Genomic DNA, 26426 nt, shown 5'->3' with positions numbered 1-26426 from the left:
AGAGTCACATGCTCTACTGACTGAGTCAGCCAGGCACCCCAAACAAACTTTTTTAAAGCAAAGTTAACAATTAAAAATTGCAGGAGAAAAAAAAATTGCAGGAGAATAGGTTAATAAATTATATGGTGTACTTTTCTTTTCTAAATTTATGAGACAATATGTAAATTATTTGGGGGGGAGTTTCAAGAAAACAATAGATGGACATGAACAATATTGCATATAATGGAAGAGTAACCACCATCTAAATATTTCATAAGCAGGGAAAATGGTGGAAAGCCAAATGGAAAGAGGTCAGAATTGCTGTGATCTCGGAGCAAGACAAGAAATAGGAGGTGAACCCAAAGAAGAAGAAAAGAAAGAAGATGAAAGGGAGCAGGAGAAGGAGGAAGATCCATACACATTTGCTGAGATTGAAGACAGTGAATATGATATGATACTAGCCAATATGAGCACAAAGAAAAAAATTGGGAGTCGATCTTTTATTATAAACAGACCTCCTGCCCCTACACCTCGACCGACAAATATCCCTCCAAAAGAAGAAACCACACCTTACATAGCTCAAGGTAATGTTTTTTGTTTTCTGTGTGTGTGTGTACGTGTTTGGGGATCAGAGAAATTGTCCTCCTTTTAGTGGGGTCAAAAGCTCCAAAGATGAAAAATTCTTTTAAGGTCGTAAGTGAGTTGTATTGGCCCATTTTTAATTTAGAAACACAATAAATAAAGAAAATAAAAATAATGGGTAAGGTTCTGGTTTCTAGTTCTTCGAAGGATAGTTTTGATAAACTATCCAAAGAACATGAAACCATGACTTGTGTGGAGAAATTCTATTTGGAACTTTTCCTATAATTCTATAAGAGGGAAGCTCAATTCCTATGAATAAATAGCAACTCAGGAAAAGAGGTATTCCCCTTACTTTTTGCCCCAACTCTATTTTTTGCTCCTAATTCCACTTAAAACCTAAAAATCTGTGAGCACTAGAATCCCAGATATGCAATCCCAATTACTCTGATAATTGCACTGCACCCCAACAATTAAGATTCACTTCATCTGTCATTGAATTTCAACTGCATTTTAGACTCCTATTCTTCTTTCTCATTTTCTACTCAGTTGAATCTAAATAAAAAAACTAACAAATCCCTGAGCTTTTTTATATCTATAGCCCCAGCAGGGTATACTTACAGTATTGCTATTTTCTGGCACTCTTGTATACTCTGTTATGGTTTGATGTATTTCACAAGTCCATAGTGTCTTAGCGATGATTTTTATTTATCAGTACATTGCATACATGTGCACTGAGTGCTTCTTTGGAATAACATACCATCCCAGAGGCTGAGAAAATGGGATAAGACAATTTCTTCATTGTTGAAGAGTTCCTTGTGGACAGATATGCAAATAAATATAAATATCCAGAGTACAAGGGGACACTTTATTAGAGATTTTTTAAACAAAATGTTTGGGGGTTAACTAAAGCTGAGAACCAATAGGTGATACATTCAAACAATTTAAACCAAGTACACAAACAGAGCATTTAAATATAAACCACAAACCTACCCAACAAAGCAATTACTCGTCTGTGCTTAGTATGTTCAAAAGAAACCATTCAATCGCTTAAGCATTATGTATTAGAAATTTGTACAAAAGGGGCACCTGAGGGGCTCAGGGGTTGAGCATCTGCCTTTGGCTCAGGTTGTGGTCCTGGGGTTCTGGGATCAAGTCCCACATCAGGCTCCTGGCAGGGAGCCTGCTTCTCCCTCTGTCCATATCTCTGCCTCTCTCTCTTCCTCTCTCTGTGTGTCTCTCATGAATAAAAAAATAAAATCTTTAAAAGAAAAAAAGAAATTTGTACAAGAAAATTTAGCAAGTATATGTAATTACCAGTGCACAATATATTTACTCAGCAGTGATCTACTGCTGATAATGTTCAAGAAACTATTAAAAATCAGAAAATAACAAATTAATAAATGTGTCAGCTGAAATAAAATGGCAACTGGAATAATTATCTAGATTATTAAGGCAGGGAATAGCTATAATTAGAAATTCTTAGATTGTCTAATATAGAGACTTCTAGATTGCTACTAGCTCTTAGGCAGCGATACTATCTCCCACTAAATATTTTTTAAAGACAGAAGATAGATACAGCTCAACACAAGAATTTAGTTGTATTAAAGAAATTTCTACAGTGGCACTTTGTCCTCTACATGCCAATCCTTGGAGAATTCTCAGGACCACAAGTAGAGACTCCCATATTGGGGTGTCTTGTTTTTTGCTTTTTATCTTCCCATTCTTTTATCGGCTGTCATATTCTTATTTTCCATGAACTCTTTCTTGTTCTCTATTTGTTTTCTTTTTTTACATCATTATTATCTATGTTTTCTTAGTTTGCTGTTTATGCTGTCTAGAATGCTTAATACTTCCATCAAATATCTTAGCTGTGCTTTTATGTGTAAGAATGAAGCACCAAAAACCTAAAAGAAAACTCAATTTGTTAACTGTGGACTACATTGTAGGGTAATGGGGAGGTAACCAAATTTTGCATTGAATTACCCCACATTAGTTTATTTAGATCTATTTTCCTATGCTTTTCAGTTTACCTAGAATAAAATCCAAAACTCCAACCTACTGTATATATCTGGTTGCTGTAACTTTGAGAGATCAGAGTATGGGAAGAAGACTGGGAAATTTCACCATTTAGAATGCACAATTCAAGTCACTTGTTCAAGTCCAGTGTATAACTCCTGGGCTCATGGTGCCTCATGTTTCATGGCCACAACTGCTTTATTCTTTCTCCAAAGAATAAACCTTCCATCCTGGCCAGTTGCCTCAGTTCATTAGAGAAGGAATTTGGACTATGACTGCTTTAGACTTACAGCTAATCTCATGTTAAATAAGAGAATCATGATGATTTTTCACCTAATTCATTTATTTATTAATTACATAAAGATTTATTGAGTACCAGGTGATAAAATCTCTGTGTGTTAAGTAAATGCCTTACATGTCAATAGTACATTTGTCATACACACACACGCATGCATACACATACACACACACTTGCACACACACACATACATGTATGCAGGAACTCTAAAAAATCTTAGAAATCTTGAGTTTCTAAGAAATTTTAAAAGCTATTTATCTTACCTACTTATTGTTACGTTTGACACCCTTCAGCATTTATAAGAAATCTTTCTAATTCAATTACATAATATAAATTACTCTCACTACATTCATATTATATGCAGACAGCAACCAGTGTTATAATATGCAGGATTTTTGTTTTCATATTTTTTGCAGTTAAGTATATAAAAGCAGTTACAGGTTTTGGCTCCATGTCCCAACTCAGTAGCAAAATCTGAACTGTAAATGAGGTCACCAAAATTCCTTTCCATTATTTCTTCCTTTCCTTTTTCACTGGGATATACTTGCTTGCCTCTTCCTTTTATGTTATTGATTGTTGACCATTCTGTTCCCACATTAGGAAAAATTGTCTCATGAGCTAATTCTTTCTTGATGTTCTTTGCATTTCACAGGGTAAAAGTCTTCCATCACATCTTTCCTCTTTTTTTTTTTTTCATAGCTCAGGCAGCTGTATTAAATAATATTGCCATCATTTCCCAGAAAGCCATCCATTCAATTAGAAGAGCATTAATTTGCCCCCATTCTTGCCAGAACACAGAAGTAGTAGAGGATTTTGGCACATCCAGAATATGTTAATGTAGCCAAAAAAGAAGAATGTAGAATAGGAGGTGGAAGAGGAATGAAAGATGCAGAATTCCAACTACTTCAGAAATTCAAGGAAGTACTGGTAAGGAAACTAGGCAAATAAACCAGAGAGATACAGGAAAATCATGTTGGTTTTTGCAAGATAGTAGAAAATGTGTGTATTGGTGTCCACCCCCAGATCCTGGCACAGAGCTCCTGAAACCTTGGTAACTTCCTGGATGACAAGGAGTGTTTTTTGCTCTAATGAGGCAACTTTGAATAGGCTTTTGAATGGCTCCTGGATGAGGGTTGGTCATCAAATACACCAAGCCATGATAGAGGCTTAGAATCTTCAGCCCCAGACCCCCATTTTCTTGAGAAGGGAGAAGGGCTGAACACAAACTTATTGGTCAATAGTACCTATGTGAGGAGGGCTCCATAAAATCCTAATAGTAGGGGATTCCCAGAGATTCCATGTTGCCAAACAGATCCACACAGGAAGGATGGCATACTCCAACTCACCCATTTTGCAACCCCCCTCATACACACACACCTCCCCTCTGTCAACCATCAGTTTGTTCTCTATATTTACAAGTCTGATTCTTTTTGTTCATTCATTTTTTTTAGATTCCACATATGAGTGAAATCATACAGTATTTGTCTTAACAGTTAAACCATCCTATGTTTGAAGTACTACTAACGTGAAAAGGGGAATTCATACAAAATGGGACAAAGTTCTAGGATATATATTGACATAGAGTTAAGCAGTTTAACCACTTTCACACAGCATAACATAGCAGAAAGGGATTCTATTTCCACCATTGCCCCCAGAAATACAACTTATTAATGCAAAACTAAACCCAGAGTTCATTTTATTAAGAGCTGTGTTTCTGATTGTTTATTTCATTCCTGTTATACTAAGCCTAATTTTGGGTGAGCAACCACAAAAAGAATAATTCATTTTTCTTAAATGAAAGGTTTTCGAAGTCCGCATGCTTTCAGATGTTGCATTCCCTCCCACCTTTTTCTCCCTATGATATGGCAAAGGATCATTCATTAAGTTTTAAGAATATGGAGGAATTAATATGGATTTACAGTCCTCCTTAATGACAGAATTGTTGATTAAGACTAATCAAGGAAAGAAAATGAACATTTTGGTAGTGTATATAGATTGGTAGTAAAAGAATATCCATAAATCATGCAAAGAGATGACTGCCTATTGGGGAAACTTTTTCAGCAAGAATGGTCAATTTCTTTTTTTCCCCCTCACACAATTAGTAGAACCAAGATCCTTCAGAGTCTGTGTTGCTGGTTTTGGGGTAGAATGTAATTTCCCTTTCCATTTTCAATTGCTACTGAGTTGCCCTTGGCATTTTGCAGAGCAACAAAGTTGTATATGACCTTTTTGAGAGCTACTCAACTACTGGGGCCCTAAAATGTCAAGTACAACTCAGTTGCTCTCAGAAATTTTCCACTTGCAATTCATTTATTCTTGAAATTGATCACATACAATGTAATTGAAATGCAAACAGAAAAAAAGACCTTGTAAAATCTCTTAGGAAAATTAATCTGTATCATTGTATATGTAACGGAATAGAATGGTCTCTGTCCTCATTAGTGAAGAAATGTGGTCAGATGGATTAAAGTGGGCCTTAGGTCAACTGCCTTGGATCCTACTCTCTGGCAGGGTGACCTTGTCTGAGCCATTTAGCTTCAGGACTTAGTATGTATATCACAGGTGCTTTCAGAACAGAGGGGACATATTTATTCTATTTGTAAACCCAATGTCCCTGTATACCCCCCTGAGATTCTCTGCCGCTCCCCTTTCCTTGATAGGGTGCTGGTACAACTCTGCAAAGGAAGAGCTGTTCAGACCTGTGCTCTCACTGTCCTTCAGAAGGAATCAAGCCTGGCTATGCAACCCAGGGTTTTTGATTGGTTCTTTTTGTCTTTCTCACAATAGCATATCACAGAAACATTGAATTAAACCTATGAAGGGGGATCCCTGGGTGGCGCAGCGGTTTGGCGCCTGCCTTTGGCCCAGGGCGCGATCCTGGAGACCCGGGATCGAATCCCACATCGGGCTCCCGGAGCATGGAGCCTGCTTCTCCCTCTGCCTGTGTCTCTGCCTCTCTCTCTCTCTCTCTCTCTCTCTCTCTCTCTCTCTCTCTCTCCCTCTCTGTGTGTGTGTGTGTGACTGTCATAAATAAATAAAAATTAAAAAAAAATAAACCTATGAAGGGCTTTACTGACCATCTGTTAGAGTGTTGGCATAATAATGAAGAACTTTTCCAGCCTCATCTTCCAGAAATTCAATTCCTTCATGTTAGTGAAAGGAGAAAGAGTAATCAACTGTGGTGTAAATTGACATCAAAAGATTTATGTTACATGTGAAAATAAATGCAAATATTATTAAGCACTTCAATTTTCGTTCAACAGCAGAGTGATTTCTGGTCTTTCTCCCCTTAAATTTTGATGCTATAGCATCTCTGTTAAATATCTCTTTAGTAATAAATTTAATTGGCCTAGAATACTAGTTCTTAACTGGTGATGATTTGCCTCCCAGGAGATGTTTGGCAATGTTTAGGGACATTTTCAGTTATAACCACTGGGACAGCACTAATGGCATGTAGTGTACAGAGGAAGGGATACCACTAATCCTTCCTACAAGGCACAAGAAAGGCCCCATCATGAATAATTACCCAGTTCAAAACGTCAATAGTGCCAGGGTTGAGAAACCATGACATAGGTTGTGCCCATTGTTAAGACAAAGTAAACATCTGAATAGAATACGTCAGAGAATGGTCATTTGAACATTAAATCATAGATGTATCAAATAGCTACCCACACAAGTTGTCTTTTTTCTCACATTAGATTTCCTAAATTCACAATATTTTTTCACCAGCACTTTCAGTGTGTATATCTTTTTTCCTCTAAATATGTAGCAGTTGGAGAAAAATAAGATATTCTGTGGGGTTGGCTCACTGAGAAGAACCTCCTCTGAGGGATTGGCAGCATGGTAGAATAAAATTCATGAAGACTGTGAAACTGGATGAAACAGAATTTGAATCATGACTTAGCCACTTAAAAGTTGTGTGGCTTTGTACAACTTACATAGTCGTACTTCATTAAAAAAATAAAGAATGATAAAACTTCCTGCATAGAGTTTTTCATGGGAATTGAAATGACACATGTACAGTAGCTAGCACAGAGTGGGATGCAAAAATGGTAATCACTATGAAGGAGAGTATTCTGTATACATGGACATGAGATAAGACTTGCTAGATCTTTTCAGTCGTTGTGTTTTTTGTTTCTTGCCCGGGTTTCATATGCCAATATCTCATCTTGCACGACTTTTTCAAGGTATTTATTAACTATCAATACTGAACACTACATAGAACAAGTGGGACAGCCCTGTCCTTTTAGAGTTTTCAATCTGCATTTCTGTAGTTTGAGTCTTAATAGCAAAATTAGTATTTAATGTCTGTTAAAGTGAGCATGACCAGGTCCAATGGTTACCTCTTAAGATAGCAACACTTCCTAATAAAGGGATAAAAAGAGAAGTCTCAGAAATTCTTTTGGGTAATCACCAACCATGAACCAAAAGATGAACTCATCATAGTTTCTAGTGTATTATAGAGGCTTGTCAACAACCCAAACCATTTCTCTTAAAAAAACAAAAGGAAAATTACTAGGGATGTTACTGGAATAATATCTTCAATTATATCATCATTGAATACAAATGGTAAAAAAAAAAAAAATCAGCCAGTGAACCTAAATGAAGTCATATGGGAAGAGATAAATCCCCAGTCCAGGGCTATGCAAGCAACAGGTGTTCAATACATGTTGCCTGCCTGGTAACAAGAGGAAGGAGGACCTGCCTGCCCAGTCATGAATTGGAGATTTCACTAATAAACTCGTTGCAAATGGCCTCAAGCTCTAATTACACAGAATTCCATAAACCAACTGCTCTGTCTTTTGAAGTGTCTCAACTTCCTGAATAAGAAACATTTCTAGAATAGAAATATTCTTATTTGCATAAAAGGAATAAATATGCAAATAAAAACAGTTTATATTCTACTCTAGTAAAAATTAATTTCCTTAGACATGGAAAACATAACTTATAGTAAGTTTTTCTGTTTGGGAAGAAAATTTTTATGGGAACATTATTAGACTTAAAGTTTCCATTACAAATTGGAAAGAAAATTCATGCTTTCTCCTTAGGAGAAAATTGATATTGCCATCAAATTAGAGTGTTTATGCCATTTTCCTTCTGGCAGTTTATATGATTTCCAACTTTCCTTCCCTACCAATCTCAGAAGTAAGCTTAAACACTTCAGTGACCTCCTGTGTGCTAGTTGACCATTTGTAGTATTCTCCTTAAAAAAAAAAAAAAAAGAATAGCACAACTCCTGACTACATATATCTCCCAAGCAGTAAACTAGTTTTGGATGGACAGCCTTCATAGTATGTGGCTGATGTGACTATCTGTGGCCATGCCAACCCTAATATGCCTATTCAAATGTGGTGGCCTATATTTGATAAATTTGTTTAAATTAATAACCTATAACTATTGCTAACAAAATGCAATGATGGTTTTAAGCCAATTACAGTGCTCAATCTATCTTGGTCAATTTGCAAAGAAGCTACATCTCTCCTCTGAGCTTCAGTTTGATCAGCCAGTGTGACTTCTGATATGATTGAATATTCTCTTAACCTGTTTTTGCTGGTTAGACAAAGGAGCTGTTTACACATTGTGGTTTGGTTTGGTTTGGTTTTTACCTCATGCTACCTTTTTGTTATTACCTTTCACAGGGTAATATTGGGGGAACAAGGTAGGAAGAGTAAGGCTACTAGAGTCAAATTACCACCCTAGCCTCCCTGATTGTTTTTTCTCATCTCTATCTTCTTTCATATAGTAGGCACTCATGACACATTTGACCTTTGCTTAAATGAAAACATCAAAATGGAGGACAGTATGGAAACTCTGATTGGGTCTTACTTGCCTTTGCCTAACACTGTAGTTGATAACACAGTTAGTAACCTAATGAAAGTTTACTGAATGAATAATAAACACACAGCTGCAACCTGTACAATATCATTCCCTGAGAACCCAGAGCACAATACAAATCTGTATACTTTTTTATATCAAATCTCTAGTTTCAAGAATAATCTTCAGTGATAGCTCTAAACATTTTATGTTGCACTTCTAATGGGCATGGGACATCAAGGGGTTTGTTGTTTATAAGCCACATCTTTATGAATGCATTTGGCTATTGCACGGACTTTCCATTAATTTAGCCACTTACAAAGAAATTCCAAATAAGTTTTGTCAGATGTTTTAAGGAAGGTGGTTTTGGAAGGGTCCCTTCACTTAAAATAGGCCACAAATGAAGTTGCATGAAGAATATTTTTGCAAAAGCAACCTAGGAAGACAAATAGTGCCAGAGAATTTGTTATATTTCACCTTCTCCTCCTCCTCTGTTCTTCTGATAGTTCTGCTTTGCTTAATGTTTTGAATATTTAATACTATGCTAATTTTTCCATTTAGTGTCATTTCTATTCCAGAGAAAATTTTATAGAAGTTGTTCTGCCAATATTTAAGATAAATGGGGATGGTATTTGGGACGTTTGTATTGTTTGAGATTATTCTGAACCGCATAAATTGTTTTTCTTTCCCTGTGGATTTTTTTTAGCGTTTAAATGTAGTGACAACTACTAATAATGGATTCATTTTCCTTTCTTCTCAAATTCCAATTTTAGGTAGGAAGAGAAAAATAAGATTTCACTCGGGCAGAGTCATCCAAGTTGATGTATGTCATAATTGCCTTAATAGCATTTTTTGAACATTGATGAAGTAAAATATGATTGTAAAAAATAGTGTCCTGTAAGAATTCAAACACATTAGGGACAAAATCACCTCCATATTTTATAAAAAATTACCTTGGTCTATGATTTAACTTTCTAGTTTTTCTATTATTCTAAGCTCTCGGTACAAATAATCTCTTCCACAAAACAGAGCTTCCTATTTAAATTCATGCTTAAGAATTTATCCAGCACTATTGGGCCTGGAGTGACTTGAAAAATAAGAATTGGTAGCATCTTAGAATGTCAGAGCTAAGTGAGACATCAGAAATGATCTCATCTGAGCTCCACCTTTATCAGCAAGGAAATAAAGGCCCAGGCAGGGAAAACCATTTTCTCATGTCACATATGTTAACATTAAAACAAAACTATACTCCTTCCATTGTGCCATGTTGGTTAGCATTCTGGCATATATGCATTGGGTTTATTTGTTTGTTTTTTCCAATTTCTGTATGTTTAAAACAGACTCTCATCTTACCACAAATCTTGTACAAAAGTTTAAACAATATAAAGCTGAGTGACCCATAACTCAATGTTCAATTCTCACGATATCATGGATTTTGCATTTACCTCTTATAAAGGTTTGTGTCAGTGAGCATGGTAAATAGAAAGTATATAAAGCCTTTTAGAACAAAAGTATTACTAGTAAATGTTAAATGTTTCAGCTAATTATTAACTGTAAAAAACTGAAAAATTAGAGAATTCTGACATTTTCTATCTATCCTTTTCCTAAGGCTAACAGAGTATGTTTACTTTGTTATGCATGTTAGAGTCAGTGATCATTTTGATGGACTAGCTCATCACGAGACAAGTTAATATAGGTCTTTTTCCAAGATTGCCTCATATTCAAAAACACCTCCTAACTTCCATAGCATTGAGAAAATAGTGTGTTTGTCAATGTGCTAATTGCGTCTTTGTAAAGAAATAAGGATTGTGTATAAGTGGAAGGAAGGGACCAGTTGAAATGCATGCAGGTGAAGGTAAATTAAGAGAGAATTTCAAGAGAGATTATCCAGGTAGAAAGGGTCTTTGTACTGTGGGTGTGATGTGCTGCACACCCTGTCTTTATAAAGTTCTGTTGTGAGCACTTTGAAAACCATCCTTCTCAGACACCCAACTCCCCTCCCAGTCTTCTGTCAGATCCCAAGGCTCTTCCAACTAGAAGCTCTGGTGAAATCTCAACAAGAAATAAATATACTGTTTATAATTCTAAGGCTAGAAACTGAAAGAGAATGTTGACTTTGTAGTGTTTACTGCATTTCACACACACTAGGCACTTGTCAGCAAAACCACATATAAAATGTAAAGTGATTTTTAACAAAGTAATGCCAAAAATCTGGAAAAACCAATTCCAAGTACAGCTTCAAAATGCAACATAATCGTTAAAATCAATCGATCGATGTACTTTATATTTGGAGAATTTGTTGTCTGGATTTATCTTTGGATTCAGATTATTTTCCATATTAATGATGTCAGACTACAGATTTTTTTGTCTTAGATATTTTCAGTTATTATCTTAGTATTAGCAAAAAAAGAAAAAGCACACAAAGACTCTGCCTGTTATTAAAATTCAAAAGTGTTTCATTTTTTCAAGACTTTTTAGAGCTAGCCAATGGAAAAAAAAATCAAGCACCACTTGTAAAAATTTTTCTAATATCCTAAAATATATTCACATACCATACATCCATTATTATATTTTATTTAAGGAAAAGTATAAACCACAAACCCAGAACTTGCCATTAAGCTATATTTAGCATGTTTTCCAAATACTAATTTGAAGCAGAAAATTGATTTTCAACCAGAAATGTTTTTTCATGTGTATAATTTTTCTTATACACATCATACTTTGAAAATATATTTGCTTTTCCTATTTGAAAGAGGACAGTACTCTTTCTCTTGACAATACTGACAAACTGCATATGCTTAATAATAATTTTGATGTGATAGGATTTGGAGCAATTTTTAAAAAATATTTTATTTATTTATTCATGAGAGACACAGAGAGAGAGGCAGAGACAGACACAGGGAGAGGGAGAAGCAGGCTCCACGCAGGGAGCCTGATGTGGGACTCAATCTCGGGACTCCAGGATCACACCCTGAGCCAAAGGCAGACGCTCGACCCACTGAGCCACTCAGGCACCCCTGGAGCAATTTTTTAAGTTAAAAAAAAATGTCATCTGGATTAAACACAGGTATGACCTTGACAATAGATTAATCTAAAGAATATTAAAACTAAAGATGAAAAATATAAGTCAACTGCTAGGCTGCATCTTTCTATTTTTTAAAATTTATTTGAGAAAGCACTGAGCAGGGAGCCTGACATGGGGCTCAATCTCAGGACCCTGAGATCAGTACCTGAGCCAAGGGCAGAAGCTTAACTGACTGAGCCACCCAGGCACTCTGGGCTACATCTTCCAATCAGAGTGGCCAAGCACCATCCAGCTGGACGGCGCTCTCCCTCCCACATGCCACAGCTGGATTGTCCCAGGAGAGTCTGGTGAGCTGCTAAGGGAAACCAGAGACTCAACAATGCTGGGAATGCTCAAAGGTTCTTTTGGTTCCCCTCCTTCTATCTTCTTCTTTATCTTTAAAAGGAAATAGTTACGGAAGAGAAGAGGCAGCAGTGCTGTGGAGAACCAAGCAATAGATCAAAGTTAAAGGCTTGAGGCTCTAAATCACGTTCTCTACTAACAACAGTTCTGGGATCATTGCGAAATTACTTAGCCCTTTTACAAGTTAGTAAAACTTCCACCTCCCTCATCTTTAAGCATATGAGGTTGGACTAAATCTCCAAGACCTCTAGCAGTTCCCAAACCCTGTAATTCAGACTACCCATAAAAAATAATGGAACAAACTCTGGGATGTTCAATTTCTAAAGTCAAGTTGTAAAAGGTATAGACTTTTTCATTAACAAATGCCAGAAGCTATACGGAACTTTGTGGGTGCTCAATAAATATTAAACAATGAATTTTATCTTTCATCTGCAAAATGGGATGACTAATGCTGACTTGTCTCACAGAGTTTCATGCGAGAAATAATAAATGAGAACAAAGCACTTTTCAGATAATGAAGTAATTCGAATAAGCTGCTTTAATAGGTCTGAGGTCTAGCTAGATGATGCAAGAATAAAGTGTCTTTTTCATTATTACATCTGTGAAATACAGCAGTCTTTTCATCTGTTTAAGAAGAAATAGTCATTATCCTTGCTTATCACCAGAAAGTCAGCATGAGTAATTTCTGTGCAAATGGAATTTTGCATGTGATTTTAACATTTATCACTTTTAACAAAGTGCACCTTTTATATATACCTGATATCAGAATGGAATCATATCTTGATTTAAACAGTTTAACAAGGTGTTCCATCAGCATTGCACTGTTCCGCCTAAAGAAAATGCTTTTTGAAATAACTGATGATAAGCTGTGCAAATGAGAAAATTGTAAATTTAATAATCCTCCTACTCAAAAATAATACAATTCAAGACTTGCTACTAAGGAAAATGAGGTATCACACTCTAGTTTCCTAGAGACTTCCACAGTTTGTTCTTTTTTATGTTTGTGTTCAATAAATACTATGTACTATTTTTTTTTCACAGTGTTTCAACAAAAGACAGCCAGAAGACAATCTGATGGTGACAAGTTCCATGTTCCTAAAAGACAAGGTACTGACATGAACTTCAGTTTATTTAATAATCTCTAAGTGAGATTTAAAGAAGTCTTATAAAAAAAAGAAGTCTTATAAACAATGAATAAGGTCTCCAAGGATAGAAGTAAATAATTTTGTGCCTGATTAGTTTTACTCTTAAACTAGTGTCTTGCCCAAATATAATTTTGTCTTAAGATTAATACAAGAAAATTATTTCAAATAATAAAGGCAAGAAATAGCCTTGTGAGAATATTTATGGTGATGTTGATGATATTGTTACCAGGGTTCTATGAAGGTCAAATAAAACAAATTCTCTAACATGCATGGAGACCAGGCTTTCACAGACTGTTTAGAGAGAGGCTTCTGGAGTTTACATTGGGAGGGTTGGGAGCAAGGGGACAGATGATTGATTCCCCCAAAGAAGGGGACCAGCATGGGATTTCTGTACTCTGCATTGAACTCCAATCAGAGATTGCACCCTTGTCTCACTATTCTCTTGCCCTCAGCACTTGATCTAGCATTTTTTGGAACACTTGTTTGTCATGCAGAAAAGAACTTAAAACTGTAGCTCCAGAGACATCACACACAGTAGAAAAATTTTCTTCTCGCTCTACAAAGAGGACACTGTCTCAAGTTTTCCCTAACATATCTGGTTCCTATTGAAAAGAGAAACTCTAGCAGGTTGTTTATTATTATTCTTTCCCCTGATAATAAGAGCTTGGTTAAAGTTCAAAAATCAAAAACAAAAGGTGACAGATGTAGAAGGCTGGCTCTGATAATCAATGAACACGTGCAGATGCTTTTAACCTCAACGCACCTTTGAAATAACTTCAATCCAAAACAGCACTGCCTTGAAATCGCTACCAGAAAATTATTGAGAGAGATACTAAAATAAAACCAAGAGGTTATGTCACAGCAGGTGGTGTTTCATGGCTAAACACCTAGCCAGGGTCCCTTTGTGCCATCATAGAGATGGTTAGGCACCCCTTGCTCCCACTCCTTACCCCACCAAGCTACTAAATACAAAATCTCAGTAGAACTGCTCCTAGACATCATGGATTATCCTCAAGCAAAGGTATGTCCTTAAATGGGTGTTCTTCATCTATCACTTCAAGTGGCACTTCCCATGGCAGCAAGGTTGTACTTAGATCATCCTTCCCATTAAGTACATGATGCTTGAATGCAGCACATCATGAAGCTGAATTTCTGGCCCTGAACACATAGATATACTGCCCATGAATTTACATGCAAAAAAAGAAAACCTTCTATTTGACAACCTTCCTTTCTAGTGATTTCATAATTTGAGAAGAAAGATTTCTCTTTTTAAGTCTACTATTATCCTTCCACTGAACCTTTACCTCTCTCAAGATATAAGTGCAGACTTCCATATGAGATCATTCTACAGTTAGAATCAAACAGTTCCTGAGGAATTAACAAAGTAGAGATTATTCCTACTAGGACTCCCCACATACCTCACAGAATTTTGGAAAGAATATAGAGAAAAGATGCTTTGAGCACTTTAGGAGAAAATTTCCCTGAAGCATTTTGAAATAAATTACTCAATTATCATGTTTTAATTAAGTTCTGTTAGAGTTGTGGGGAAAAGTGAAGAAGGCCACCAGAGATGAAGGAAAGTGACAAATAGCAAGAGGAGTGAAGAGATCCTTGGAATTCTTGATCTTACCAATTGTCCTCTGGCTACTCCCAAAAAGCCACATAAGGAAAGGCTGCTAGTTTCTATTAAGCCTAGAAGAGACCAATTATTCTTCTTCTGTATATACAGAAAAATAGTCCATTCTGTACCCAGAAAAAATGGAGGGGAGAATAGTGAAAGGAAACTAGAACCTAATTATGAAATATTTTATTGGACTAATATTTGCCTATACCATATTACCTAACTTGTTTCATGAATATCAAGGATGAGTAGATTTTTAATATCCTTTCAGGTCTAGAATACTGAAAATCTTAGTCGTTTTGTATGAATTTTTTTCTCTTGCTATTTCGATCTGACTTATTGATGATGTTTTAGATTAGTCACCTTAGAGCAATTTGCCTAGATTCCTTTAACCCTGCATATCAGTAATTCTGTAGAACAGAAAAAAATATTATTCTACTTGCAAGGAAAAGAGGAACATTAAACCTTGTGAAATATTGAAAAACATCCCCGATTACTGTAATCTGCAGGGAAATCAGAATCTATTATGAGAACAGAAGAGATAATTAAAAATAATTGGGAAGATTGTAAAATTAAAGATTTTTTACCTTTTTCTTTACTCTGTCCAATCATTTTTCTCTAAACTTTTTCATATTTTTATGACCATCCAGTCCATGGGACATAATGGGTGATCAAAACTGCTTAATCCTGAAGTAATGATTACTCTTTAACTATCCTGGGATTTCATAGTATAATAGAAAAAGCAGTACCTTTTTTTGAACCAAAAAAAGGGGAGCTGTTTTATGAAATGTTTGTCAGAATCAAGATTTTCTAAAGGACTAGACAGGTTCTCTAAGGAAGGTTAAAGAAATCATTTCATTCTTTCACTATATGCTGGAATAAAAAGGGATTACAAAAGCCAACTACTTTCCCTCTGAAATTCTAAGTGTTTCAGATGCCCTACATTCAAGACTGCCAAGGGATTGCCAGGAAGTTACATTATTGCTAAGTCAAGGAATTTTCTTGAGGAACAGAAAAAATTAATTGGCACCATTTTCATGGAAACTTAACAGATTTCTTCAACTCAATTTTCACATCCTGAAAAAATATAAGGAAAATGGTGAGGACTTTGGATCACAGATAAAAGTTTCCATCAAAATACAGTTATAAAATCTGTTTTCCTGAGTTGGTTTTGAACTTGGAAAATGCCAAAGTGGTATTGCAGAATATGCTGCTAGCACATCTCTCCCACCCCTTCCCAAAACTGAGCTTCACAGGGTGGTAGAGGGTTTGTTCATCAACACTGCAAGCCAGAGAACTGAATTTTGTCAGTGAGTTTGGAGTTGATCAGAGTTTTGAAGTCTGAGTCATGTTAATGATGCTCATAGAGAACTGATTTATAACCCTTAATTTCAGTCTATTAAGTCTATACTAGAAGAAGATTCCTTCCCAGTTACTAGAATGCTTGGATTCATTAGACCCCTGACAAATAATAAATTTTCTATGAAATATTATTAGTAATTAGAAGACCACTAAGTGAACACGATCAAGTCAAAGAGGGCTGGAGGAACGTAAGGGCTGGTTCTTCAAAGAAATGGAAATATCTGGTTAATTTTTCCTGCCTTATATATTCATATAATAGTCTTGGTTCAAGACTACTCATATCTCCCATACTCATTACACTTTTTTCCCCTCTCTGTTATATCTTTTTCTTGGACTATGTCAAGGGGCCTTTTCTATCCTCACTGGAATCATCTGCGTATCATTAACATAGTCTTACCTCAAATATGATACATGGCAACTGATGAGGTTTAGCATTCCTACCATTCTGAACTTCTTCCCTATGATTAAGGGTCACATCCACAAATCTCAGTCACACAGTTAAGTAATGAATCTCATCCAGGATGTGCTGCTGCTTTCACTCTTGGAAGATAAACCGTTTCTTTGGGGTTAAGTGGGAGGTAACTGGAGCACATTCACGCTAGCCGGCTGCCTATATTAGTGACTCCCAACCCTAGATGAGTTTAAGAATCATTTGTGGAGCTTCTAAAATTTGGTTGCCTAAGTCCTACCTTAGACATGACTAAAAATGGAACACATCAGAATATTACATGAGCCATAAACTCAAAACCAGCATGCAAAAGACAAAATATAACCAAGAGAAACTTTTTTGAAGGCCATATTGTGTCAAATTTGCCTGCTAACTATGTTTTATTTCAAATATAGTCTATTCAATATAATTTTATTTTTTGCCATGTTTAAACCCTGCTTAAATCCATGTTTCACATAAAAATTCAAATCTCCAACCCCTCCTTATTATATTATGGTATCATTTGCTACAAATGACTTCTGCCGTTATCATTTGTTAACGTGTTTTCCATGTTGTTTTCTTACATCTGAGGCATATTCCCCCAAACTCATAATTCTACAAAAGGGGAAAAAATAGAAGATATATCAAGGGAATCATGTCAATAAAAACATGAAGGAAACATTTATTTTTGATAATGGAAACTATTCACGTGGGTTTAATATGCAGCCACTAAATCTTCTCTGCTAAGTAACTATCTACCTGGCCTTAGGTATAGTCTCTGACCACTGACTCTTCAATACAGACTGAAAAGTCATTGTTGGCTGGTCTTTTCAGAGGGTATGAATGCTCAGGGGAAAGATACAGTCAGGGAAAATATCTTGTTTGTGTTCTCCAAGTGCCCAGTGCTGCAGAAGTCTGATAAAAGTTAAACAACAGAATTTTCTCTAAGTTGGAGGCCCGGAGAAATGTAGACATAGATGGTATCGCCCTTACATAGAGGAAAATAGAATGCTTGGCTCTGAAGTATTTTCATCAGGCTGTTTTTGCTAGCAGTGGATATATTAAAGAGAAAAGAGGGGGGATTATCAAAATGTGGTTATTTGAACTCCATAAAAGAATAATGGCCTCAGTTCTCTTTTTCAGTATAACTTACATTTCCATGTTCACAAAAGTCTTTTCATTAAAGTCATACCTGGGAAAACTTGTGTGATAACTGAGTTCTTGTCTGAAATGGTGATGTGTGAACAGCCCACAGTAGAAAGTAAGGAGGAGGGATTTAATGTTACACTTTGCCTCCTGAGACACTCCCAATAAAGCTCTGTGATGGAGGGATGCTATGCTCAAGAAGAATTCTATTAGTAATTGAGGTGGGGCGTTCGATGCCTACAGACCAATCAGTATATAGCGCCAAGGAATCATGTTTTACCTGTATGTGGCAAAGCTGCAGTAAGAAAATCTGCTAACCTACAGGATCCCCAGCTCTGAATTTCAACTATCAAAGTCCTCTGCAACCTAGAGCAGGGAACAAAATTTGACTGAGCACAAGGAATAGAAGCAAAGGATAAATAGACACTAAATCTCTTGGTGAACATGATTCTACAGATGTGTTCCCTTTCAAGAAGGATTGAGGAAGAGAACAAATAAATAATATGAGAACTTCAAAAACCACTCCAGAGAAAAGGAAGGATAATTTGATCATGAAGACTCAGGATAATTATACTTTTGTAAATGATTTGTTTAATGAGTAAGATTGTCAAACACCAAGTGATCAAAATATAAATAATGGGAAATACATTCACAATTATAATAAGAACATTTCAACTAACAACTTCTAATTTTTTAAATCTTAGGCTTTTAAAAGTATTTTACCTGTTTTAAAAATATTGTAAGGCAGTAAAGAAGTATAGATTATTTTGAATTTTCATTTATTATATCTAAGCTGAACTATTCAATCTTCAGGTACAGCACCTGACACCTATACAAAAGCCAAAAAATAGAATTTCAGAAAACTGTGAACTCATAAACAAATTGAAAACATAGGGAAGAAACAGCAGCAGAAATTCTGGGGTCAATGTCAGGCTAAGATGAAAGCAAAATACATGAAAGACATTTTAGGTAAGAGGGTAGGATGATAGGAAACATATGACATGAAGAAAAAGATCTAGTGACAAAAGGAAGCACGATAAAAATAAAATAAACTTAAGCTAATAATTCAGTAGCAAATGAAAATCCACCTTGATCACAACAAAAAGGAGTGTTGGTGGATAAAAATCAGTTATTGAAGTTGAGAACATAATTGGAGAAGGATTTTTTCTCAATACCAGGAAGGACTAAAAACAATCAGATGATATGGAGAAGAGAGATCCAACTCATGTATATAGGTTTGGTTGTTTTTTTTTTTTTTAATAAAATACAAATACAATCAATGACATAGCTAAACAAAGCTTTGGAGAACAGGGAAGTGAAGGGCTACATGGGCTCCCTGTGACCCAGAAAACAATGAGGAACTATACTCACCTTTATTTTTTATTTTTTTTAGATTTTATTCATTTATTCATGAGAGACACAGAGAGAGAAGCAGACACAGGCAGAGGGAGAAGCTCCATGTAGGGAGACTTAATCCCTGGACCCCAGGATCACACCATGAGCCAAAGGCAGACACTCAACAACTAACCACCCAGGCATCTCAGATTTTTCTATTTTAAAAAGAATCAAAATCACTTTTAAAAATTAGAGAATCTGTGTAACAAAAATTTGAGGTAATGAACTAAACAATTTATTAGGAAAAGATCGCAACTTAAGAAATTTATTTAGTCTGGCTTTTCATTAATGTAAGAAGAAAACAGATACAGTTTTTGGATACCCAGGGTTTTAGAAAAGATGTAATTTCTGTGTACATCATGAAAGTATCACCCAAGATATATTCTAAGTAAATGAGAGACTAAACAAAGTAAAAAGCTCAAAGAGAACTTACGGTATTAAAGAATTTGTGGTGAAAAATGAATTCAGTAAAACATGGAATTGCATTTAAGTAATTATTGTAAATTTATTTATAAAATGTGATTGTGAAATATTGATGATAAAAATAGGTAATACAGCAAATCATAATTGTATTGCAATATTCTGGGTCTGATGCTCAAATAATATAAAATCCTTTAAGAATTACAAGAAAATGTGAAATTAAATTATTCCCTTTCACTCATGACTTAGTAATAAAAATATATATATATAAGGTAAACAGTATCTCTGAAGTTTATTTTATAATAAAATATGTACCTTCCAAATCACTTATATTTATATGTGTGTATGTGTTCATATGTATACATATATTTGTATAGTCTGTATAACAAGTCAGAAACTATTATTTTTAGCACATGGAAAATTATTAAGAGAAAACATGAGGGGTAGGAGGGATTCCGGCGAAGCTGGCCTAACAGTATTCCTGCTGAAGGCAGAGCCAGGTGATCAAATATCACTTAGGGGTTGATGGAAGGTAAAGGAACCCAAGCAGATACTGAAGGTCATCAGATATGGAGGGTGGGGGAGTCTGAGTACATTAATGTAGCAGGATTCTTAGGAAAATTGAACAATACAAAGATAGACCTGGAAGTACAAACAGTGAAGTATAATTGGGAAGAGGACTCAGAGAAGCCGACTCAAGTTAGGTCAGGGGAGGAACTCTGGCAATACAATATGCAGCCTTAAGTTCAAGAAATGGGGATACTTTGTTTGGAATTTACATATAATTCAGTATTCCAGGTATCTCCTAATTCACTCACATAGCCCAGAGTTAATTTACCTCCTAGTTCCTTGGTTATGGAACAAAAAAATAACTTAAGACGTAAATCTTGGCCACTGGGTTTTTAAGTTCTGTTACTGGCAAGTCCTTTCCAATTACAAAATAATTTGGTGAGATGGTACATCATGGTATGACATTGGTACAGCATATCTGGCATGGCTTGGAATGGTATGTATTCCATGGGAAAGCCTATTAGCAAAGTGGGAGAAAGTTTCTTACTGTAAAAACAATATAGGGTCACCTGGGTGGCCCAGTCAGTTAAGCATCTGCCTTTAGGTCAGGTCATGATCTCTTGGGATCCAGCCCCACATCTAGCTCCCTGCTCAGCAGGGAGTCTGCTTCTCTCTCCCTCTGCCCCTCCCTCTGCTCCTTCTCTCTCTCTCTCTCTCTCTCTATCAAGTAATAAAATCTTTAAAAAAATGTTTTTAAATACAGTATTATCACAGAAAGCTGATAATTAGAAAAAAGTAATCTGATACTATCAAAATAGAACAACTTATATCATCTTAAGATAATTTCCCTCCATGCTTTATTTTATGAGCATTTATATCATTAAAATTTTACTATATATACAAATTTGTATTCTTCTTCCGTGCTTATCATTATATAAGTACTTCCTATGTTGCCACATGGTCTTTTCTTTCATGGTCTTTTAATTATTGTGTTTATTTTAATGGCTACTTAATATTTATTGAGTAAATATTTCATAAAGTGAATTTTGTTGTTCAGCAATCAAGTTGTTCCCTTTCAAATTTTCAGTAAAAAATGCTCTTCCAGCCAGTCACTCAGTAATAGAAATAACTTTATGAAAAGCTCAGTTCACTTTCATATCTCTTCTGAAGATTCATACTCTAACCACAAAGGTGTTACTTGATGTTATGTAACCAATATTTGATCAAATAGAAAATCTTGTAACGAGAAACTGATCCAAAATAGTAATAGAAGTAATTAAAACTCTAGAAACTATAGTTTGTCTTAAAGCTTTTACATTAAGAGACCAAGAGTCTGGTATACGTACAGTTAGCAAACTGACGAATGCTTTTCAACAAAAATCCTGTTAAAATCATACTAAATTTCCTGAAAATAAACTAATAATAAATATAAATTTGAGGAGGAAAGAAAAAAACTTTCCATCCCACATAAAACAGTAATCTAAATGCATTACAGCAATTTTGCACACCCTACAAAAAATAACAGGTTGCACGTTTTGGGTTGACTAGTCTACCCTCAGGAGAAAAGATAATAAAATGCCTAAATCATTTTGTTTTGCAACTTGTCATGGCTAATATTAATTTATCAAGACAATTGCTTCAAACTTTTTAGTGAGCTGGGTAGTGGGTGAGTAAAAGCAGAAGTATGTAAACTTAGTCTAATTGTAAACAGCTCACTTCCAGAACTTGCTGTCTAGAAAACCCCTGCTGCTCCTAACTTTTGTTCTTTTGCTCTCTCTGCACAACCACGCAAGATGGAGCTCCACCCCCTCAAAAAAAGTCATCTTACTTATATTTTAGTGGTGAGAATTTAAAAGATGAAGGGATAATTGAAATGAATACTGTTAAGATGATTCAGTATTTTTTTGAATTCAGCTAAACCTGCACATAGAGCAAAACAAGCTGATATGTTTTTCCGGGAACTTTCCTTGAGACGACTTCAACAAAAACAGAAAATCCAGCCTCATAGGTTACTTGAAATAAAAAATGCATTCATACTTAGTCAAAGGAATGATACAAGAGAGGTGCTAGTTAAGTTTTAGCTATTAAATGATGAAGCTAAACCTCCATACTCTGGCAGGAATGGCCCGTAGAATTCTTTTGCTAACTGCACCTCCCAGATTGGAGTAGGGTAGGGAGGCCTATAAAAAGCAAATGGTATAAGAAGCAAGATCTCAATTGTTATCTGTTTTTTGGCTGCTGAACCAGTGAGCCCTCTGGCTGACTTTTGCTTCTCCAATTCTCCTGGGATTTCATGCTCCGTCATCCCTGAAGAAAAAGATTTAGAGTGAGGAATCTGTTGACATCTTGTTAGTTCTGGAGAATAGAACTTCTGAAGAGAAAAGACAAGCCAAGAAAACCCCTATAGGAATCAGAATGATTGGCCATGGAGCAATTTTATGTGTATGTGAATCTTTTTAGAAAGGAACCCTCTCTCTGTCCCTGTTCCAAGATTACCTGCTAGAATCCTTCTCAAAACCAAGAATGCCATTAAAGGTCATTCCAAGACAGCCCCAAGGCTCAGGTCCCCTGGAAATACTTAAAACCTGCTATGAAGTACTTGAAATGCTTCTTTTCCAGACTAACCAATCTGAACATTATCAATGAATCCTTATTACTGTAAAATTTGAGGGGCACCTGAGTGGCTCAGTCAGCATCCGGCTCTTGATTTCAGCTCAGGTCATGATCTTAGGGTCATGGGATCAAACTCTATATTGAGATCTCCCTCTCCCACTGTCCCTCCCCCCACTTACACACATGCTGTGTGTGTGTGTGTCTGTCTCTCAAATAAATAAATAAATATTTTTTAAAATGTGAATACCCTCCATTTCCTAAATCCTTATCTGTCTGATCTAGTGACAATCTAATTGATCTGTTTCTCCTTGAAGATGGGTTCCCAGTAGTGAGAAATTCTTTTTTTTTTTTAATTTTTTTATTGGAGTTCAATTTGCCAACATATAGCATAACACCCAGTGTTCATTCCGCCAAGTGCCCCCCTCACTGCCCATCACCCAGTCACCCCAACCCCCCACCCACCTCCCCTTCCACTACCCCTTGTTTATTTCCCAGAGTTAGGAGTCTCTCATGTTTTGTCACCCTCACTGATATTTTCACTTATTTTCTCTCCTTTCCCTTTATTCCCTTTCACTAATTTTTATATTCCCCAAATGAATGATACCATATAATGTTTGTCCTTTTCCGATTGACTTATTTCACTCAGCATAATACCCTCCAGGTCCCTCCACATCGAAGCAAATGGTGGGTATTTGTCATTTCTAATGGCTGAGTAATATTCCATTGTATACATAAGCCATATCTTCTTTATCCATTCATCTTTTGATGGACACCGAGGCTCCTTCCACAGTTTGGCTATTGTGGACATTGCTGCTAGAAACATCGGGTGCAGGTGTCCCGGTCTTTCACTGCATCTGTATCTTTGGGATAAATCCCCAACAGTGCAATTGCTGGGTCGTAGGGCAGGTCTATTTTTAACTCTTTGAGGAACCTCCACACAGTTTTCCAGAGTGGCTGCACCAGTTCACATTCCCACCAACAGTGCAGGAGGGTTCCCCTTTCTCCACATCCTCTCCAACATTTGTTGTTTCCTGTCTTGTTAATTTTCCCCATTCTCACTGGTGTGAGGTGGTATCTCGTTGTGGTTTTGATTTGTATTTCCCTGAGTAGTGAGCAATTCTTCAGGGACAACAAACCAGTACACAGCTGGACAGGATTACCTATTCTCTCATTCTAGACTCTGTTGACATATTTAGATTTGATACTGCATGAGGCGTATACTGCTGAGGAGTTACCCAATACCTCTTGAGATAATAAAATAAATATGTTGTACTTATTAAAGAAGGTACAAACTCAGGTGAGTTCTGCAACCAGGCAGTTACCAAGTGTGATGCCATCTGGTGACCATAAGGAGTGACAGGGATTGAGGTAGTCTGGAGAACACAGAGCATCCTTAAGGGTATGCAGCCTTTTTTATGTCTTTAAACACTACATGAGACAAATAAAGCACTGAATTCACCCATGGTCTGTGGTTTGCTGCTACTGTACCTTGGACTGGTCTATGGTGTGGCATTAGCTGCAGCACATGGGAAATTGGACCATGCAATGTTCTTATTGCGCTGAGCAAAATAAACTCTTTTGGAAAGAGAATAGTTTGTTACAAAATGAGCAGCAATTGCTTATTTTAAATATTTTAGGAGTAAAGTTGTCAATGTTCCTAAAAATCTCATGATACTTGGATGTTGGTTAGGATCTCTCTTCCCAAAGCTACAGAGATTATGTTTATTCCACAAATGTTTATCATTGATAATAATGTTAATCTTTATTTAACTTACTGCATGACAGGCACTATGCTAAGTATTTTGTGCACGTGATAAAAAATAATCTTCACAAAAAGAACATGAAATTTTTCTACTGCCCACGACTAGTACAATGCAGAAATTTACTACTGTTCTTTCTCTGTCCCTTTTTCTTTCCTCAGTGATGACACACATTCTTTATACCCATAACACTAGGTACTTGGCACAATACTCTTTAGAAAAAACTCATTAAAAATTTTATACTGATTTATTCTGTAACTGCTTATAGACTGGCAGGAACAAGAAACTCAACTGACTTATTTTTACAGTGCTTTTGTTCCCCAGTTGTTATATATTGTTTTCTTGTTAAAACTTCTCTCCTCACATTGTAGACAGAACTCGGATGGAGAGTCAAGCCTTTTCCACCGTGGACTGCCTTGCTGCTGGACAGGAGGAGCTCATCCTTTTGCAGGAGAAGGTCAAAAATGGGAAACTATCTGTGGATGAAGCCCTAGAGAAATTTAAACATTGGCAGATGGGAAAGACCGAGCTAGAGATGATTCAACAGGTAATACTGACCCCAATCCCTTCTGCAACATTCACTCACTGGCAGAGCCTCTCTGTAAATGTCTTTACAAGAAACACAGGTAACTGTTCTTTTGATTTTAACTGGCCACAAAAAAGATTTTTTTCAAACTACCAATTAAATGATTCATGTTTATAAACAATCAATGAACTCAGTGCTGAGACCCAGTGCATCAGAGATAATTCCTAATCACCTTATAAGGCTGTTCTTTTCTTTTAAGATTGTATTTATTTATTCATGAGAGAGAGAGAGAGAGAGGCAGAGGGAGAAGCAGGCTCCTCAAGGGAAGCCTGATGCAGGACTCGATCCTAGGAGCCTGGGACCACAACCTGAAACAAAAGCAGATGCTCAACCACTGAGCCACCAAGGTGCTCCCTTATAAGGCTGTTCTTAACTTAGTGAATGTTTTGTGAATCTCATTGCTGAAATTCAGATGAAGCATCTTTACTCTAACATGTGCTCAGCGTTCTGAAGAGTGTATTATGTTAACTAGGCTTAAAGGGAACAAGAAAATAATTTAAATCATATTAGGTAATAGTCCTCATTTAGATATATTAAGTTTTCTCTTCTCTTCCCCTTAACCTTTGGGGGGAAAAAACTATATATATCAGTCAACATTTACTGAGAAATGCTGCCAAGAGTATTAATTTCAGGTGAGCTTGTATTCTATTAATATAACATACATCCCAAGAGGGTATTAGGTGGTTCTTCTATGAACATGAAAACAAAATATGCCATATCCACCCTATGACATTCCTCAGTGAGGGGTATCAAGACTGTATTCCGTGTCATCCCACAAGCCCTCCTACTCCCAAAAACAGTTTTTTTATTCTCATCACAGAAAGCCCCAGCGCCATAGAAACCAGTTCACAGGAAACTGATTAAACACATTTAATTCGCTAGTTTAGACCAAAGTACAAATAATCATTAATAGCTTAATATACTACCTTTCCCAGGAGATCATTTTTATTGAAAAACAATGCTTAGGAAAACATTTTTAAACAACAGAAAAATGAGTCCCAGTGATAGCATTTCAAACAAGTGTGGCTTATAGGCAGAAGGTAGTTTAGGCAAGGGGACTTGCCCAGCACCTCTGAGATCACTCCTTCTCAGAAGCCACTTGTCTTGAAGGGCAGTTCTGGTTGGCGGTGGCTGGTCCTGAGCCAGGTTTTGCAGTGCCAAGCTAGGCCAGTTGTTTTGCCAAACAAATGGGAAAGAGTGCTGATTTTACAGTTCTACAACTAATTGTCATTCCTGATCAGAATGACAGCCTTGCTTCTCAACCTGCACCAAAACCATCACTGTCAAAGGTCCCTCTTACCCTAAAAGGATAAAATGTGCCTAAA

General features: G+C 36.2%; 1 protein-coding gene across 3 annotated transcripts in view; it reads left to right on the top strand.

Moving 5' to 3' along the window:
* BANK1 (B cell scaffold protein with ankyrin repeats 1) overlaps window positions 1–26426 on the top strand; it is a 306079-nt gene that overhangs the window by 267952 nt on the left and 11701 nt on the right. For 2 of the 3 annotated variants that reach the window (XM_055342479.1, XM_055342481.1), the window contains 3 exons: window positions 261–563; window positions 13158–13223; window positions 24887–25062. In XM_055342479.1, coding sequence (XP_055198454.1) covers window positions 261–563; window positions 13158–13223; window positions 24887–25062 — 545 coding nt within the window. Of the gene's footprint in view, window positions 1–257; window positions 564–13157; window positions 13224–24886; window positions 25063–26426 lie in introns of all 3 variants that reach the window. The other variant, XM_055342480.1, reaches the window with a different exon arrangement.

The sequence above is a fragment of the Nyctereutes procyonoides genome, unplaced genomic scaffold (assembly GCF_905146905.1).
Source record: "Nyctereutes procyonoides isolate TBG_1078 unplaced genomic scaffold, NYPRO_anot_genome, whole genome shotgun sequence".
NCBI lineage: Eukaryota > Metazoa > Chordata > Mammalia > Carnivora > Canidae > Nyctereutes > Nyctereutes procyonoides.
This window is presented reverse-complemented; position numbering and strand designations above follow the sequence as displayed.